The sequence below is a fragment of the Nannospalax galili genome, unplaced genomic scaffold (assembly GCF_000622305.1).
Source record: "Nannospalax galili isolate Female #2095 unplaced genomic scaffold, S.galili_v1.0 scaffold735, whole genome shotgun sequence".
NCBI lineage: Eukaryota > Metazoa > Chordata > Mammalia > Rodentia > Spalacidae > Nannospalax > Nannospalax galili.
The window spans coordinates 776,748-796,200 of NW_008337053.1; the positions used below are offsets into that span (position 1 = coordinate 776,748).

The 19,453-nt window shown below is 38.3% G+C and overlaps 1 protein-coding gene across 3 annotated transcripts in view; it reads right to left on the reverse strand.

Moving 5' to 3' along the window:
• Secisbp2l (SECIS binding protein 2 like) overlaps positions 1–19,453 on the reverse strand; it is a 54,087-nt gene that overhangs the window by 31,116 nt on the left and 3,518 nt on the right. The window contains exons 2-8 of one of the 3 annotated variants that reach the window (XM_029562944.1): positions 16,487–16,680; positions 13,051–13,229; positions 11,023–11,356; positions 9,157–9,292; positions 4,428–4,654; positions 4,139–4,163; positions 3,727–3,842 (exon numbers count right to left, since the gene is read on the reverse strand). In XM_029562944.1, coding sequence (XP_029418804.1) covers positions 3,727–3,842; positions 4,139–4,163; positions 4,428–4,654; positions 9,157–9,292; positions 11,023–11,356; positions 13,051–13,166 — 954 coding nt within the window. In that variant the 5' untranslated portion in view covers positions 13,167–13,229; positions 16,487–16,680. The remainder of the gene's footprint in view (positions 1–3,726; positions 3,843–4,138; positions 4,164–4,427; positions 4,655–9,156; positions 9,293–11,022; positions 11,357–13,050; positions 13,230–16,486; positions 16,681–19,453) is intronic. The other 2 variants (XM_029562943.1, XM_008831786.3) reach the window with 2 other exon arrangements.

The following is a 19,453-nucleotide window of genomic DNA, read 5'->3' on the forward strand; positions in this document are numbered from 1 at the left end:
GGAAAATTAAACGAGTACCAATTGGTAAAGAAGAGGTCAAATTATCCCTATTTGCAGATGATATGATATGATACATAAGAGATCCCAAAAATTCCACTAGAAAACTGTTAGAGTTGATTAATATTTTAAATAAAGTGGCAGTATACAAAATCAACTTACAAAAATCAGTAGCCTTTCTATATATCAATAACAAGCAATCAGAAAAAGTACCAGACTGATGGAACTAACCTTCTTGGATGTTTAACAGCCATAGTTTGAGGCCCATACTAATCTGGTCAGAGGGACTTAATAGGTTTCTCTCCTTGCCGTCCAAGGTCAACTAAGTTCCAGGTGAATATGGAGCATCTCTCAAAATGTCCTGTAACTGTGGTGAGTCACCTGTCCTCTTGTTCAGGGAGGCCATGGAGACCCCATGAGATGGACTTCAATCAGTGTCCAGACTACAAAGAGGGGGTCAACTCGGAGGAAACATCTCATTCATGCTTCCAAGTGAAACCAGCCATGGTTGAGCAGGACCTTTGACTTATCCTCACATACATGGAACTGGTGAAAGAGGAGCCAGGGGCTCCTCCCAAGCCCATGTGACCCCTGAGAACAGATCCTCAAACAAACTTAAGAGTAAAAATGAAATGGTTTATTTGGGTCAAATGTATGGTCTTAAACAGCCAAAAGGAAAGTATAACCAAAGATTAAAGTGATCAGTATATTTCTTTAAGAGTTCAAGGGATTACACTTCCCAGACATTAAGTTTAAGTCCAAATAAAATGTTATTTAGACAATTAGTTCTCATTGATGACTTTGTTTCTAAGCAGAAAGTACTGCTCAGATGTGAACTTCAAATCTTGGTCTGAAATACTGTAGTGCCCGCCTGTAGCTAAAGGAGACAACCCATTATTGTTCTAAAATGATGGATAAGTTTGTTTTCTCCCCCTATCTAGAAGCCTTTGAGAGGGAACTGACACTGATTCTAACCACTCCAACAGCTATCAAAATACCTGAAAGCAAATCCTGAGTCCATCACTCTTGAGTCCAGCCTTGGCAGACAAAAGAAAAATGAGGAGGAACCCAATAGAGGGATGCTTTTGGAAGCTCTCGTCAAGAAATTCCAGTGGACTCTGATACGAATATTTGAATTTGCCCTGTTCTGACTTTTTTTCTGGTTCCCTGTCTAGAACTTGTAATGCGAATATTTGAATTTGCCCTGTTCTGACTTTTTTCTGGTTCCCTGTCTAGAACTTGTAATGCGAATTACTCTTGCCTTTACTTCTCCTTCACATCTCCTATTCACCAGTCAAGGACTTTCTTTCCTTCCTACAGATAAGAGTTATGCAATTTGAAAGTCTTTTAGATAGACCCACTAAAGGGGTACCCCAAATGCCTCACCCTGCATCCCTGTTAGCATGGAAGAAGCCAGAGCGGTCTGTATCCCGATTCCCTATCAGCAATTTGGGTAACCTCTTCAGGGGATGGTGTAATAAGAATAGGAGGTAGGAATTGGCCAGGTAGTAGGGTAAAAATACCCCAAAGAAAAGCAGTTTCTTGGTTAAAAGTCAAAATGTCCTTGGGCCCCTTAGCAACATACTCTGTTCCAAAGGCCAGAAATGTCAGAAGTATTTGGGAGCTTTTATCTAATCCCTAAAAGATTTTAGGGTTACCTCTTCAGAGGGAAAAATGTTACAGTAGCAAAAAAGCCCCCATTAAAAAAAGGAGGGAGGGAGGGTGGGAGGGAAGGAGAACATGAAGTTGTCAGGAAAAAAGTGATAGGGAGATATGGGAGGAGTTGGAGGGGAGGGAGTGGGCATGGATTTGACCAAAACACCTTATATGCATGTATGAAATTCTCAATAAATTCTTAAGTTAAAAAAAAAAACTACACCTAGACTGCCTGTAACAAATGACTCCTTTTCTCAATAACCATAGGGAAGGAGTATTATTCCTCCTGTTTTACCCGAGGCAACAGTACTGTTAAGATATATCTGGGGCTAGAGAGACGGCTCAGTGGTTAAGAGCACTGGCTGTTCTTATGGAAGACCAGTGTTCAAATTCCAGCACTCACATGGCAGCTAACAATCATCTGTTACCCCAGTTCCAGGGGATCTGATGCCCTCTTCTGTCTTCCACAGACATTGCAAGACATGGGTGCATTTACACATATGCAGACAATATACTCATGCACATAAAATAAAAATAAATAAATCCAAAAAAAAAAGATATATCTGAAGTGCATCCTTTCAGGGAGGCAAAGAGCAGGTGGTAGTTGGTATACATAATCCATCAGTAATTTGTTCTTTATATTTATATTTATTTAAAATATAAATTTATTCTGTAAAATATGAATGTACATTTCCATTTATATGACAGCTTCCATTCCTTGACTAGGCTTAAGGAATCCAGGAAGTCCACCTAAAAATAATGGCCAATAAACAATTCCCTGATTTTATAGCCAACTAACACATGAAGATACAGTTGCTGTAAGTTAATAGTTGTATATAACCCACTCTGCAAGCCCACTGCTCCTGGAGACCTTCAGGAAATTGTCTAGTCTGGCCACACCATGGCAATCAACCATCACTTGCCACTAACATAGAAGGGTTTAACAAGTCGAATCAAAATAGCCATGGGCTAGGCCCAGGAGATAGTCTAGCAGGCAAAGGTACTTTCCACCAAGCCTGATGACCCAAATTCCATTCTCAGATTGGGCCCACATGGTAAAAGGCAACAACCAACTCTTGAAAGCTATCCTCTGAACCCCATACACACACAAAATAAATGTATATGTTAAAAAATTATCTATTGATCAAACTACAGTTCTAAGTTCAATCATTATTTAAGAAATATAATGCGGGGCTGGAAAGATGGCTCAGTGGTTAAGAACACTGGCTGTTCTTGCAGAAGACCGGGTTCGAATCCCAGCACCCACATGGCAGCTAACAACTGTCCGTAACTCCAGTTCCAGGGGATCCGACACCCTCTTCTGTCCTCCGTGGGCACTGCACAACACAGGTGCACTTACCTACATGCAGGCAATACACACATACACATAAAATAAAAATAATAAAATATGAAAAAAAAATTTTTTTAAGACATTTAACGCTTCAGATTTTTTGATGTGGGTAAGAAAGACAAAGCACATGAAACAGGAAGTCCTAGGGGCATCCTTCTCAAATTATGATAGATTCAACTAGACGGTATAGAAGATGGTACAGTTTACACCACATTCTCATCACCTTTGCTTCTTTGCCATTTTAATGATTTCTGTTTTGTTAGTGAAGGCATTTTAAAGTTACAGATATGATAGTTCCCTTTTTGTGTGTAAAATATGTGCCCATACGTGATCATGTGTGTGTGCAGAGGCCAGAGGTCATGGTGTCTTCCTCTACTGTTCTCCATCTTATTTTTTCTGAGACAGTCTCTCAGTGAACCTGCAGCTCACCAGTTTTGATGGTCTAGCTGGCCAGGGAGCTCCAGGGACCTGCCTGTCTCTGCCTCCCCTGCTCTGGGGTTATAGACAGGGCCTGGGTGGGTCTTTCTGGGTGGGGTGCTGGGGATCCAAAGTCAGGCTCTCATGCTTCACAGACTAAATGATCTCCCTGCCCACAAGAGTTCACTTTTATATGCATCTTAACAATTAAGACTACTGTGATCTATAATTGCTCTATTGTTAGTAGGACAAGGTAGTATCATTTATCTTACACCTAATCACATTTCCAACCTCATTCAAAATACCTGTGAGTTATTTCTTTGTTCACTTTGCCTTCCCCCTCTAGAAAACGTCTGGTTCTTTTCCATCCAAGGTTTTTTCTGAGTTGCCTGACAAGTTACATTGGGCCAATTCACACCACCTGTATCAAACATTTAAAGATAAAGATAAGACTTGCTGATTCAATCACCATTGACACTGGAGTTTTCTCTGTAAAGTTTAAGTGGTATTTGAGTTCTTAGCAATATAATGTCACCTTACGGAATTCCTCCAGATGTCATTTTCTCAACTTGTTTGGGAAAACTATACTTTTCAAATTGAATTGAATCATTGGAAGATTAATAGTTTTGTTTGTTTATAGCATGTTAAGCTCCCATGCTTAAAAGGAAAACTTTGAAATAGACAAAGAAGAAAGTATAACAAAAACTGCAGAAGTACCTGCACAGACCGGTGATTCAGCATGCTAAAAACATGAAACAAAAGACAATTATTTTCTAATTAAGAGTCAACATCACAGACTTTGCAGATGTTTCATAATTTAACCTAGTGTTAAGTATATCTATTACTTAGAATGATGCTCTATAATGTGTTCATTAATAATGAAATATATAAACTACTACTGCTATTAAGAATTACTAACAAAAACAGATACTTAAGCTTTACCACAGAATACAAATACAGTACATAACCACCAAGACTAAGAAGAAATCAAGATGCTATTACACACGTTCATGGTCCCAGCATCAGGATTCCGCAGAGCCCCCGCCACAGGTTGGTTGTTGTGTTTGGGGCTGCAGTACCCACTGTCGCTGTCGATGTCTGCCTCGCTAGCGCCCTGCTCACTGGAGGACTCCACAGTAGGGTGGGACACTCTTCTTCTCCTGCCTTTGGGCTTCCAGAGCATTGTGCACATGCTCTCTGAGAGAGACTTATTAGCGATGTCTGATGGGAAATCTATAAGGCAAGACAGGCATGACAATTCTCTGTGAGGACCAAGCTTACAAATTCCTGTTAAATTATTAAGGTTATGGGGCTGGAGAGATGGCTCAGCAGTTAAGAGCACTGGATGGCAAGTGGGACTAGAACTTTGAGGACACAAAGATTCAAACTCAACTTGATAAGGCTAAATCATTTTCAAAAGTGGTGAAAACAATTTACATTCCAACACATGATGTAAACAGGCCTGCTGATTCACATACATACTTAATACTTGACCTGTCTCTCAGAATATAACTTGTGCCAATCTGTTGAGTATAAAAGGTAGCTTTTGGTGCTGGAGAGATGGCGCAGTGGTTAAAAACACTGACTGCTCTTGCAGAGGACCTGGGTTTGATTCCTAGTACCCACATGGTGGCTAACAACTGTCTATAACTCCAGTGCCAAGGGATCCAACACCCTCTTCTGACTTCTGCAGGTATTGCATGCCATAGATTCACTTACATATATGTAGACAAAACACTCATACACATAAAATAAAAATAATAAATAATTTTCTAAGTATAACTTTTACTTTATGGACCAATTCTTTGGATGTTCCTTTACCCAACACAGATTATTATGGATTTTAATATGCATATTCCCACTTAATAATGAGATTAAAATCTTTTTTGATGCCTTTTTGTGAAATTCAGATTTTACTTTTAGTTTGACTTCTGCTCATTTTTCTACTGAGTTAATTTTATTCACAAATTATAACTAGGGTGACTTTTTTTAAAGCTTGTAACTCTCTCAACAAATTTTCTTTTCCATAGCTGTACTCATTCACAGTTTTTAAAAGATTTACTTTATTATTAATGTATTTGTGTGTGTCTGTGTGCACATGTGTATGCAGGCATGTATGGGTACTCAAAGAAGTCAGAAAATGGCATCAGATTCCCTGGGGCTGGAGTTACAGAGGGTTGTGACTCCCAATGTGGGTGAAAAGAACAGAACCTGGGTCCTCTGCCAGCCAGCTCTCAAATTCTTCATTCACATTTTTTATACAATATGGATACAATTTGGAGTTGTGCTATTTACTGTTATGCTATGACAAGTCTTCACAATTGTACTGCAAGTGACTCTGTATTATTCCATGGGTGGGTGTACTATGTTTTCTCTGGACACTAAAAGGGTTTTGGTATTTTTGCTGCACTGCAGTAATGCACATTTTCAATCTCTTCCAAAGGGTAAATTCCATGTGGATATACCCATAATAGAATGGCTGCATCAAAAGAAAGATTTCGAAAGTCCTGTCAAACAGTTCCAGCTCCAACCCACAGATCACAGTATATGACTATTTTCTTATTGATTCATGCAAATCTTTTGTCAGTTATACACACAACAAAAGAATATCTTTTCTAAGCTTGTGTTTATTCTTTTGAATTAAAATTCTTTATTTTAGAAATAATCCCCTTCCTGCAGCCATAAAGGTATGCTCTCTTCCATCATCAGCCCCTCATTTAAGTCTTAGGCCATTTGGAGTAGACCGAGTGGGGTATAAATTAGGGGTCTGCAAAGCTATCCCTCTCATTTTCCACACGTTTATGGGCTCTCTCTTTTTTGTTGGATTATTATACGCTGCGCTGGTAACATAACCCTAGATAAAGGCACAAATGTAGGAAAGGGATTATAGGGAGTGAGGGTTCAAAAGCATGGGGGGTGGGAAGGGAGTGTTAACAGAATGCATTATACACATGAAGGTGAAATTATCAGTGAACAAATTTAAGTAAAAAAATTGAGATGATTCCAATTCTTCACATACAAAGGATATTTTCCAGAACACCGTAATGCTTCCCAGGCCACTGCTCCCTCATTTTACAATTAGCTTATCAAGTTTCTCAAATAGTCCTATTGAATTTTTTATTAGAACTGCACTAAATCTGCACTAACTTTGGGAAAATTACTAATTGATATTCAGGTTGTCTTAAGGTCCTATAAAGTCAGGGTTTTCTCACATACTCTATGTCTGGTTTCAGAAACTCTGAATTTCTGTTGCTATTATACTTATATTTTGCTTGTTCTTGATGCATGGAAATACAACTAATGTTTGTATATACCTTATATCAAGTAGGCCATTTCTTATAGTTTGTTTTTTTGTGCCCATGTCAGGGCACAAGTGGAGGTCTGAGGACAATTGTGGGAGATGGTTCCCTACTTCCACCATGTGGTTCCAGGGATCAAACTCAGGTTTTCTGCCTTGGTAGCAAGTGCCTTTACTTGATGAGCCATCTCCAGTCACACACGCCCACCCTTTTTAAATTAAGCCATCTTAAATTCTTACTAGATAATACAAGCTTGCAAAAATAAAAGTGGAAATCTTATTTCTACCAAACTAATTATGTCTGTTATTGATACCAAGTAATCCCCAGAAGTCAAAAGCAAACTAATAAAAATACTGACAGTATGTACAATCATCTGCTCAAATTGTGCTTCACCTTTTCATCTTCCAGTTCTATTGTTTCAGAAGGCTGTCTTTATGGTGCTATAATGAGCAAAGCAAGGACAGCATTTTTAAGAGCCTTCCTAGGGTACACAAAGGACGTAGAAATGGGTCACTGTGATAAGGAAAAGTTCCAGAATGTATTACCTCCCCATGACCACTCTGAGCATGTCACGTTAGCCTCATGGCTTCGGGCCCTACAAACCACACAGCATTGGACTATCAGCAAGATGATTTTTAACTGATTCCCAGATCCTCTCTGCTCCTGAAGGACCTAAGCAAATGTAAAAGACCAGATGACGAAATATCCAACACAAAAAGCTGGATGAAGAGAAGCATAAGCCGCCTTGTTCATTTCAGCCCAGGCCTTCTTTGGGAGTCTCGTCTGATAGCGTTTTCTAAAAATGTTTTTTAGTATCTATCAATTACATAATAATGAGTTTTGTTATGACATTTACAATATTTTTTTAAATTGTTTTAAATATTTTATTTTTTTATTTTATGTGTATGTGTGTATTGCCTGCGTGTAGGTAAGTGCACCTGTGTCGTGCAATGACCGCAGAGGACAGAAGAGGCTGTCGGATTCCCTGGAACTGGAGTTATGGACAGTTGTTAGCTGCCATGTGGGTGCTGGGATTCGAACCAGGGTCTTCTGCAAGAACAGTCAGTGTTCTTAACCGCTGACCCATCTCTCCAGTCCCAACATCTTCAATATTCTTTTGAAACAAGGTCTCCTTATGTAGCTGAGTTGGTCTCATGCTCACAACCCTTCTGCCTCAGCATCCCGAGTGCTGGGATTACAGGCCTGTGTGAGTATGTCCAGCTTCAACCCAGATTTTACCTGAGTACAGGGACAAAGAGCAACTGTGCCTTGAAGAGGGTGAATTCTTGGCCTTGCATTGTTAAAAATGATTTTTAAAAAAACTAGAGTTATGGCAACATGGAATGGGTAGGTAAGTAGAGATACACATCGGACTTTCTGATATAAGTTGGAAAATAGCTAGAATATTATAAGGATATTATTTTTTACCTGTCATCAAGATAACAATTGTCTTACTTAATACTTACACAGTCCTTAAAATTCTTTGACTAATTATTTGACTAGTTTAAAATATTTACTTTTTGGAGAGGATATAAGTATAGCTACTCATAGATTTGGTTCAGATCTATGCTTAAATGAGGAACAGAAAACTTACTAAGTTTTTTCTCTAAATATGTTATAGGATGCTAGGATGTTTTGTAAAGGGCTTTTAGGTAGCCATAAAAATGTACAATTTTGATTTCTGCTAAAAAAAGAGTTCCTCCAAGTTTTATAACATCTGCAAAATTCCATCTCTTGCATCTGAATTGCTCTACTCCAACAAGGAGAAAGACAAACACAAAGTGCTCAAAGTGTGTATCAGCCAGTGGGCGAGTGAAGCATGGGAAGGACACAAGAAGGACATGAGCTGTTTTATGGGTCCTGTACATTTCACAAAGTGGCACAACGAATGGAAGGAAAAGTCTAAAACTCAAGAGTAAAATCCAAACTAGAAGTTACAGAAGTCTGAATACATCTGTGATGTATGTTGAGAATCCTTGCCAGAGGTATGGGAGGATGGCTCAGTGGGTAAAGTGCCTGCTGTATAATTGTGAGGACCAGAGTTTCAATCCCTAGCACCCAGTGAGTGACGGCAGGGCTGGGACAACACAAGGCACTTCTCCAGCACCCAATAATGGGGATGAGGGGGAGGATACGATACGAAATGGCACAGGTGGACGGGTAGGGAGGTGGGGGTCCTGGCCCACCTGCAATCCCAGTGGCTGGGATATAGAGGGAGGGCATCCCAGAACAAGCTGGCCTCCCAGACTACCTGTGACGGCGAACTCCAGGTTCAGTGAGACTCAATATGAGGTGGACAGCAATCAAGGGAGATACCCAACATCAACCTCAGGCCTTCAGATACACACATCATCTTCCCCAACACATACAACCACACACATGAACATGAATGCATGCAGACACACACATGCATAAACAAACAGAACACTGCCTTACCAGTTTGTTGTGAAGCATCTACCAGAAGCACAATTTTTGACCGACTATCAGGACCTGCTGCGTTTGTCTCTTTCTGAGTAGCGACATTCTTCACCTGCGGCTTTTTATTTTTTATGTGTTGTTGTAAAAGCTGTGGCTGATTTAAGTTTAAAAGACAAAAGAAGAACCCATTCAATGCACTAAATATACAATACACATCCATTACAAAAATACTTAAATGTATGTGGCAAATCAGTGGCTCTTAAAAACCCATGGGGAGTTCCAGGCCAGCCAGGCTACACAGTGAGACCCTGTCTCAAAAACAGCAAAAACCATGGAGAAACAGGGTTGCTACATTAAGGTTTTGTGAAATTATCTTCAAGAAAGCATAAATAATGGGCTAAATAATATAAATACATTTTACAATAGCCATTAACACTCACGTCTACTAAAATATGAATTTGTTTTCACTTGCATTTTTATTTTCTCCATCAATTATTAACAATAAGGTTTTAATGATGTCATATAAAGGGTTGTCAGTTTTTATTTTGAAACATAATAAAAGCATGGAAAGTCATTCCATAGCTGAATTTTAGTTTCATGATAACAATGATGTGCAGAATAATTTTTTTTGGTCTTTTAGAAAATATTTTTTTAAAAATCTTTCTTGAAAATTTAAAAAACAGGAATAATTAACTTTTCTCAATAACCATTTATATACTAGAACTCTGAATTTAATTTCTTCAACATTATAACTTAGAACTGCTTGGAGGGTATTCCAAGAATTCATGTTCTTTCAACATTTGGAAATTATATATTATCTTATTCTTTTTAATGCCTATTTCCTTTCAGAGGTCCCAAAAGAATTTTCTTTGACCCACAGTTTTTCTATGAACCAAGCCAAACAACTTTTCAAAGTAACCTCTACTGCTTTTTTGATTTTTAACTTATAAAATTATGCCAAGAGGCAGCAAAGACTTTTCACTAAAGAAGCTGAGCTGATGGGATCTGTGCAAAGCATTAATTCTTGATGATAACAGCTGTGAACTACCTTCCATCAACTCAAAATGCTGCCAACAAACAGGCTTTTCTTACTAGCCTTGACATTAAGGCCTCAATGGAAAAGCAGCCTAGAATAAACTTAACTCTCCTGTAGCTTCAAGGCAACATTTCATCTTTTAAAAAAAATAGTTTAGTCATCTGGCTGGTCCTGGATAAAGTGGCTTCACATATCTGTCTTTTGTTCTCTTCAGCCCTAGGACTCTTTGCTCCTAACTGTAAAGCACCTTTTAAACAGCAAAGTACTATTCCTCTAACAATTCAGAATAGAAACAATGAAACAGAAGGGATCTATGGAGTCACCAATGTCCTTTTCCATGTCTCCTGCTGATTTCTGAAGCCTGAAACATCTTGAGGTACATTAACCTTTCAACCACAGGATTCACTAGTGTTGGTGTCACCATGCAATTTGATTACCACATTAAAATAATTTAGTAATAATTTGTGCCAGGCATGGTGGCACAAGCCTTTAATCCCAGCACCTGGGAGGCAGAGGCAGGCAGATCTCTGTGAGCTGGAGGCCAGCCTGGTCTACAAGTGAGTTCCAGGCCAGCTGGGGCTACAGGGAGACCCTGAATGAAAAAGATCAAAAGAAAAAAGAAATAATCTGCACTGTTTATGTAAAACTCTCTAAATACACACGAAGATGACAGGCAATAAATATCACAAGGAAATGATTTTTAAACAACATGCCTAGCCGTTTTCTATTAGTGAATGAAATTCTTTGTAGCAAATTAAGCATGAACGGTGAATCAACAAGTAGTAACTTACTTATACCAGTATTAACAACAGGAATGCCAAATTTAAAAATTAAACAGAAACTCTTACTTTGGGCATGGCCGCACCTCTGTTGCTGTTCCTGTTTCGATGACTGGACACTGGGAAGACCTGTCCCAGCTGATTTGGACGCTCAGTGCACTCTGTGGCTATAGCACTCACAGCATTTGTAGTCTGAAAGGCATTGGAGTAAGGCGCAGGAAAAGGGTGGTAGAAACCCATGACCTGGGCGCAGGGCGCTGGCATCAGCTGATAGTAGGTGTACTCTGTAGAAACAGGTGGCTGAGCAGATATAATGGGGTAGGCAAGGTATGGTCCAGTGGGGTTTGGATTGGGCTGTTGCCATCGTATTTCGTTGTTATATAAAGGAAACTGTCTGCAAAACCAGATTTAAAAAAGAACAATCTATTGACAAGTCTAAAAGTAAAGCTAAAGCAAAGTAAATAAATAATAAAGACATACAGAATGGTGGCTTAGTAATTCTAGGAAAGAAGGCAAAATTAACATCATCATAATGTTTGTCAGCTGTAACAGAGAGCACCACACACTTATAATGAAGGCAGTAAGAAGGCGTCCAACTTGATAGTTTTATGACATTCCACGTCCCATTCTCACAAATCAGCGCTCAACCTCTTCAAGATATTTCTGCCTAAAAGAGAAATACCTGGCAACATGGTAATTTAAAGTCCCTGCCCAGTGCTCCCAACTGTGACAGCCTAAGAGGCTTCCCATTGACACCTTTATCCTCTAGTCCAGTCCCTATCAAGACTCAGCAGGATGCTGCCTTGCCTCAGCAGCGAATGAAGGGTCCTTTTCCTCACCTTTCCAATGGCAAAGCAAAAAGGAAGAAAAACCCAATTATCAAAATCCTAAAAAAATGCCTAAAAGACAATCTGAAAAGAAAAGCTTGCTCATAAATTCTTAATGACTACCTCACAATAAGGCAAATAACAAGTCAAATTTATCATGTTGCATGGGCCCATTCTGCGAAAAAGAAAAACCATTTTCATGACTTTAGTATAAACACATTATCCAACAGCTCAAACATTTTTTTAGACAGTCTCATAAAGCCCCAGCTAGTTCTGAACTCCTGATACTCCTGCCTCTACCTCTCAAGTACTGGGATTACAGGTATGTGCCATAACATCCAGCTAGCTCAAAGATTTTTGAGGTAAGACTAACTTCAACTAAGAAGGATACTTTAAGTTCCTACTGTCTGTCCAACCTCTAAAACTCTTCATTAAGGATTTCAGAATACTGAGTAGAGCATTTAATATTTCATAAGCAGTTTGGCAACCTCATAAATCACAAATACAGAATTTTGCAAAGAATGTGCCGTGGTGTACTAGTGTGCCACAGTGGGCTACAGATCTGTGGAAACAGTGACTGCCTCAGCCCACAGATGGTCAGGCAGAGCTGTAGTACCACTGCTGCTCATCCTTTTATCCCACGGTGCAGAGAAATGCAATTTTCTCGATGTGGCATAGCTTGAAACAGGCTGAAAGTGCTTCTATATATAAATAAAATGAACTCTAACTGTGAAGTTTCAGTCAGACGGTTTAAGAAGGGTCAGAAAAGACATCATGACTATTACTAGTTCCACCCTAAACACTACAGCCATGTTATCTGAATTGTAGGGACTTTGCTAAATAACTTTGTGATTATAGAACATCAAATTTAAACTAAACCAGAGCACGGCACACACACCAACTAACCATGAAAGTGTCAAAGCCTATGTCTTAGTATTTTCTTCTTATACCAGACACTGCCCCGGCAGTTAGGAGATTAGACATCTAATCTTAAAAAAAAGTGTTTCTAAATATTTCACTTCTTCCTTTCAGTCACTACACTTCAAATACACATAAGTGACTTAATAGAGAAGACATGCTCAGAAAACTTTATTTCCTCCTAGAATGAGAAAATAAATTCAAGTAACAGCTTTCAAATTTCTACGTTTTTACTTCTTCTTAAAAAACAAACATAAATGATTGATGTTTGAAACTTACAAAGGAAAAAAACTACATGAACTTGGCCTCATTTTGTATCCCCTCCAATAAAGAAAATTATAAAGAAAAATACCTATTGGACTGGTTCTCCTGAACAAATGGATAACAAGTAATGAGGTAACTGGGGATTGGAGCTGGTTCCACACCAGAAACACTGCCATTATCGTGTGGGAGAGCCATGGGAATCATAAACGCATCAGGATTCTTCTTCTGGGGAACAAATGGCTCTACTTCAGCTGAAAGCTTGACATTCTTCAAAGAGAAAATAGAGTGCATTAATAACAACTGGACAAACAAACAGCACAAAATCAGCATTTGTCAAGTTAGCCTGTAGAGAGTAGTCTCCCTCATGTAAAAGGAAGAGTACTGTCACTTTAAAAAAAACTGAATAATGTTGTTCTACAAAGCCACCAATAAAACAGGGAAGAACTTATCAAAGGTCACAACACTTCAGTGAAATAATTTCTTATGTATTCAAGCTGCTAAAACAATCTAGAGTATAAGGAAGTCATGCCTCAGCATCTAAAAATAAAGCAGTAGTAAGAAGCATAGCTCTCTAGACAAAACAATGTACTCTTAACTTGGGGCGGGGGGGGGCTGTCCATTTCAGGAAATGAAGTTTAGCATCATTAAATGAAAATGAAGGAAAATGTCTAGATAAACAAAAAACAAGAGAAAAATTACGTTTCATTCTTAACTTGGGGCGGGGGGGGGGCTGTCCATTTCAGGAAATGAAGTTTAGCATCATTAAATGAAAATGAAGGAAAATGTCTAGATAAACAAAAAACAAGAGAAAAATTACGTTTCATAGTTAAACCTGGAGAAAAAAACTGAAAGTACTTTATTCCCAGTAGAGGGTGTACAGTGTGACACATTACCTCACCCCAGCACCTACACTCTGCTAGTTTCCTTTCTATATTTTCTTATAGTAAACCTATAGATAATTAAAAGACATAGAAAACTCTAGTATCTGGGAAAATACACAGTTGGGGACAAAACTATAAAAGAAAGGTAAACAAGATCTATAAATGACAGGCAGGACTCTGGAAAGAGCTGTAATTGGAGGGCTTGGAGGGTATACGTGGAGAATTCTGGGGGTGCCTGGTAAGTTCTGTATCTTAATTACAGTAATACTTATTAAGCTATACATCAATTTTAGTGATTTTCTACATGCTGGGAGATGGACATAGTGACACACACTAGCAATCCCAGCACTCAGAAGGCACAATTCGTAGCCAGTACCAGCCTAGCGTGCTTGAGCCCTAGGTTCAGCTCCTAACACCACTGCAATAGGGTGTGTCCATGCAGGTTTGTAACCCCAGCCCTCAGGAAGTAGAGGCAGTCAGGAACTAGAAAGGCAGTAGATTCAGAAGTTCAAGGTCATCCTTTCCTACATAGAGAATTCAATGCCAACCTGAGCTAGAGACCTTGTCTCAAAAATAAAAATAAATAAGGCCAGATAGTGATAAGTGTATAAGAAACAAGAAAAAGAAGGTCTCAGTAAAGGAACACCATGTTAACTAAGAGGAAGGAATGCTCTCTAGATCAGGCTGGCCTCAATCTCACAGAGATCTACCTGCCTCTGCCTCCCAAGTGCTAGAGATAAAGGTGTGTACCACCACTCCCAAGCTTAAACACTTAATACAAGTCAGTGAAATGAAAGTCAATGATTTAACCATCCAAAATAATTAGCTTAAAATAATGATCCTAACCAGAACAACAAACTCACTAAGGTGACATTTATAAAAAGTTCCCACAAAAACATAGGCCTCGTTTCTCACAGAAGTAGATAGTAACAAATTTATGAAAATCTAAAGACAGGACTTAATATGTAGCATTTATTCAGAAAAATTAAATGATCTATAAACAGTGTAAATATGAGAAATGCTTGTTAAGGGGGAACTGAAAAAATAGATGTGAATACACAGTGTTCATGCTGTCCTTCCTCCCTGGCTGACTGCACTGTGGAATCTGCATTTGCATCATTAACCAGACCTGAAGGAGTAACAACACAGGGACTGGAGAACTGAGGTGGGTTTCCTGAATTACAACCTGAGGCAAAAGCACCTTCCAAAGTTCCAAGTCAGTAATCCTCAGACACTCAGAACTGAGACTTAGATACAGTGCATCAAACTCATTCGTGATTCCATACTTGAGAAAAGCAGCTTTCAACAATAATGCACAGATAATGGACACTTGATTTATACAGTTTATATGTATGTATAAAAGCAGGGGAAAAAACACATTTTAACTACACAAAATGTAATGTGTAGGATTTCTTTTAAAAAATGAGTCCTGAACATGCACAAAATCTGAAGCATTGTATAAATTTGGACTAGTATATATTAGTTTTTTTGTATAGCAAGGAATGAGTATATCAAATAATCTAAAATTAAAAAAAAAACACTAACTATAAACAATTTTTGTTTTTTTGGTCTTTTTGAGACAGGGTGTCCCTGTAGCCCCAGCTGGCCTGAAACTCACTTTGTAGACCAAGGTAGCCTCAAACTCAGAGATCCCGCCTGCCTCTGCCTCCCTAGTGTTGGGATTACTCTGGACTCAACTCTAAACAATGTTAAAGTAACTTTTCTTTCCACCTCTGCTGTCCCCTCACCCCTCCCCACCCCTAGAAAAAGCAAAAAACTCATCAAAAACAAAAGAATAAAAAAAAAAACCTCATCAATTACTTTGCTAACAAATGCAAATTCTTGTTCAAATCAAAAGTTGCAACAAACCTCCACACCCAGCTTCTTTTGCATTTTATAAAAACATGTTATGACCCTAGACAATGCACTGTTGAAAAAGTACCATGAGTAATTTATAACTGTCTATACTTATACAGAGCAAATATCTTTAAAGATCAAGGCCTGTGCTGGCTTCTAGGTGCAGTTCCAGATACCAGAGTTCAAGAATAAAATGCATAAATGCTGAATGATCCTTTGTTTCTAGCAGAGAGGAGAGAGAAGCTGCTCTAGCCAACAGCTGTACATGCAGAAGATGTCACTAGAAGGAACTGACTGGCAAACTTTCTCCTACAGTTACAACTCCCTATGCTTTCAAAAGTTGTTTATTTTAACTTTTAGGCCTTCAATTATCTATCCTACCTCAAAATGAACCATCTGAGTGGCTCAATGCTGAGTCCAAATAATACTTAAAAATCCACATAATAAAAATCTATATACACAAATTCTGACAATGTTTTAATTAGTATAGAAATCAAGAAAAATGTCTTTGAAAATGTTTTTGAAAAATTATACTGGGCTGGAGAGACGGCTCAGCAGTTAAGAATACTGCTTGTTCTTGTAGAAGACCCGGGTTTGAATCCCAGCACCCACATGGCAGCTAACAACTGTCCGTATCTCCAGTTCCAGGGGATCTTACAGGCTCTTCTGTCCTCCATGGGCATTGCACAACACGGGTGCACTTATCTACACGCAGGCAATACACGCATACACATAAAATAAAAACAAATAAAATATTTTTTTAAAAAGAAAAATTAGACTACTTACTTTACATAATATTATTTTCCTCAGTCTGAATTTCCATGTTGTGAAAGTGTCTCATGATGTACCCCAAACTGATCTTAAACTAACAATCTTCCTGCCTCAGCTCTCAAAGGCTGGGATAACCGGTGTGCACCACCATACCCAGCTCATGGTCTATATTTTGAGAGACTGTAAACTTTACAGCAGGGAAGTGTCACCTTGAAGTAAAGAAAATATAAATACAAAGTAAGTTTAGGCCAGGCATGGTGGCACATGCCTTTATTCTCAGCAGAAGCGGGTGGATCTCTGTGAGTTCAAGGCCAGCCTGATCTACAGAATGACTTCCCGGCCAGCTGGGATTACAGGAGACCCTGTCTCAAAAAGACCAAAAAAAAAAAAAAGTAAGTTTAAACTGCAGTGACAGTATAAGCATTCTTATGTTACTATCTTACTATCTACTTCAAAAAACTGAACTAAGTGGTGAAATTATCTTTATCTTTCAGAAATTACTTCAAAATTTCCCAAATTAATGAAAAAATCAAAGTAATTCTGCCTGTGGAAAATACCTAAGCAGGTTCACTCATTTTTAGTTTGTATATATTAAAGGAAATGTCGATATGAAAAACCTAGAAAAGCAAAGAATTAATCAGAATAAGAAAGTATGACAACTTTCCTTAGGAGAGCTCCTTGGCTGTGCACTGGGCTCACTGAGGGCTGGGTGGCAAACAGGCACTGGAAAGGTGCTGGACTAACAAAGGTTAGGACACCAGCAAACACCACAAAAAGCACATCTCAGCAGAGAATGCACACTGAGCACACAGAAGGCTCCAGGAGAATGCAAATAGTCTTCCCAGATTAACAGAAAAACGACACCCACTTCAAATCAAAACTGAAGAACATAATGAGACGTTCTCCCACAGAGAAACTTCAGAGTATGTGCCACACACCCACAGAAAAAATATGCTGGAAATCCTCCATCTTCTCTCTATGTTAAGGTAAAGATGTATCAAACAATTCAAACCCTACAGCACAGATGAGATAAAAGTCTTCTAAAGGAAAAATGATCAATCTTTAGGAGAGCTAGCTACCTCTGGCCACGTTGTCTTCCAGCCACACTGGCTTGCACTGAAAGTACCCACCTGCGAAAGCAAACTACAATAAGTGTTGGAAGACCTCAGAAAACACTGGGGGAAAAAAATCAAGGTGTTTAAACTAGACTGACTACTTACTTCCCTACCCACACACTGTCATTCTTTTTTTCATGGAACAGGTCAGTCTAATCCTATTAAAACTGGAAGGCATTTTCTATTTAAAAAAAAAAAAAGACAAACAAAAAAAACTTCTATATTTAGTATTTTGCATTATCTAATTTATTGATTGCTGTTTTACTTTTATTATTTTCTCTCTTGCTTTATGGGGTCTCCCCATAACTTTTTCCTTGGATGAGTTATTTTCCTTTACTACATATTTACGGCTGTGCCTTCGTCAGTGTACAGCCTCTGCCATACTGCACTGGTTTTTACATGTGATATTTAGATAGCACTTTTCTAATAACTTATCATTCTATTTATTTTGCCTTTGACCTAAAGGCTTGAAAATATCTTTTTAAATTTCCAAATGTTTTCTCTAAATGAATGCATTCCCTTATTTAAAAAAAAAAATCTAAGAAAGGAATTTATTTATTTCCCATAAAACAATTAGCTATATCACTGAATAACAAATACTTCATAGTAACATTTAAAATAAAGTTGCCCCTCAATATCCAAGGGGAACTGATTTAAGGGATGCCACAACAGACTTGAAAATCCATGGATGCACAGGTCTTATAAAATGACACTGTATTTACATATAACCTATGCACAACCCCCCGTATACTGTTTATCTCCCCATTGCTTACAATTTCTAATAAATTCGAGTGCTCTGTATTTCTTATAATATGTTGTTTAGGGAATAACAAGGACAGAAGCCTGCACATGTTTGGTGCAGATCCCTTTTTCCCCATACATTTCTGATCCACAGTTGGTAGACTCTAAGATGAGAGATCTACAGATAGGGAGAACTGACTTTGACTATGCATTTTAAATGGGAGTGCTGGTATTATCTGAACTTTAAAAATCAATCAAAACAAACAATTATAAGTTAAATGATTCTGTATTTTTAATTTATTATTATGTCACATGCATATATGACACACATGTGCCAAGGCATTCATGTGTATATGACATGCACATGTGCCACAGTGTCCATATGTATGTGACATGCACATGCCATAAAGCTCACACAGAGGTCAGAGGACAACTTTCCAGAATCAGTTCTCTCTTTCCACTGGAGGGTCTGGGGATCAAACAGGTTGTCAGGCTGGGTGCCAAGTGTTTTTACCCACAGAGCCATCTCTCCAGTCCATTTTATATTCTTATTTGTGAGCAAAACCACCCGAGATCATAGGTATTCATCGAATTTTTTTTCCTAAGAATTAAAGATGCTAATAGCCAGTAATTTTGTGGATTCTTTTAGAGGAATGTATTTAATGTTAACATACTAAAAATTAAGCCAACATTTACAGTACTGTGAGAACACAAAACACCATAAACCTCAAGTGTTCCATCACTTCTAAGCTCATTATTTAAGATAAAAAAAGTCCTAAATTTCCTAAAAATAGAGAAACCAAATCTTTATAAACAAATGAACTATGTAATTTATTCTTCACAAATCTTTTATTTATTATTTTATTTTATGTATATTAGTGTAGTGCCTGTAGGTAGTAGGGTCACCTGTGTCGTGCAGTACTCTCAGAGGTCAGAAGAAGATATTGGAGCCTCTGGAATGGGAGTTATGGACAGTTATTAGCTGCCATGTGGGTGCTGGGAATTAAACCCAGGTCATCTGCAGGAGTAGTCAGTGCTCTTAACTACTGAGCCATCTCTCCAGCCCCAACAAATCTTTAAACAAGATTTATTTATTTATTTATTTATTTATTTATTTATTTATTTA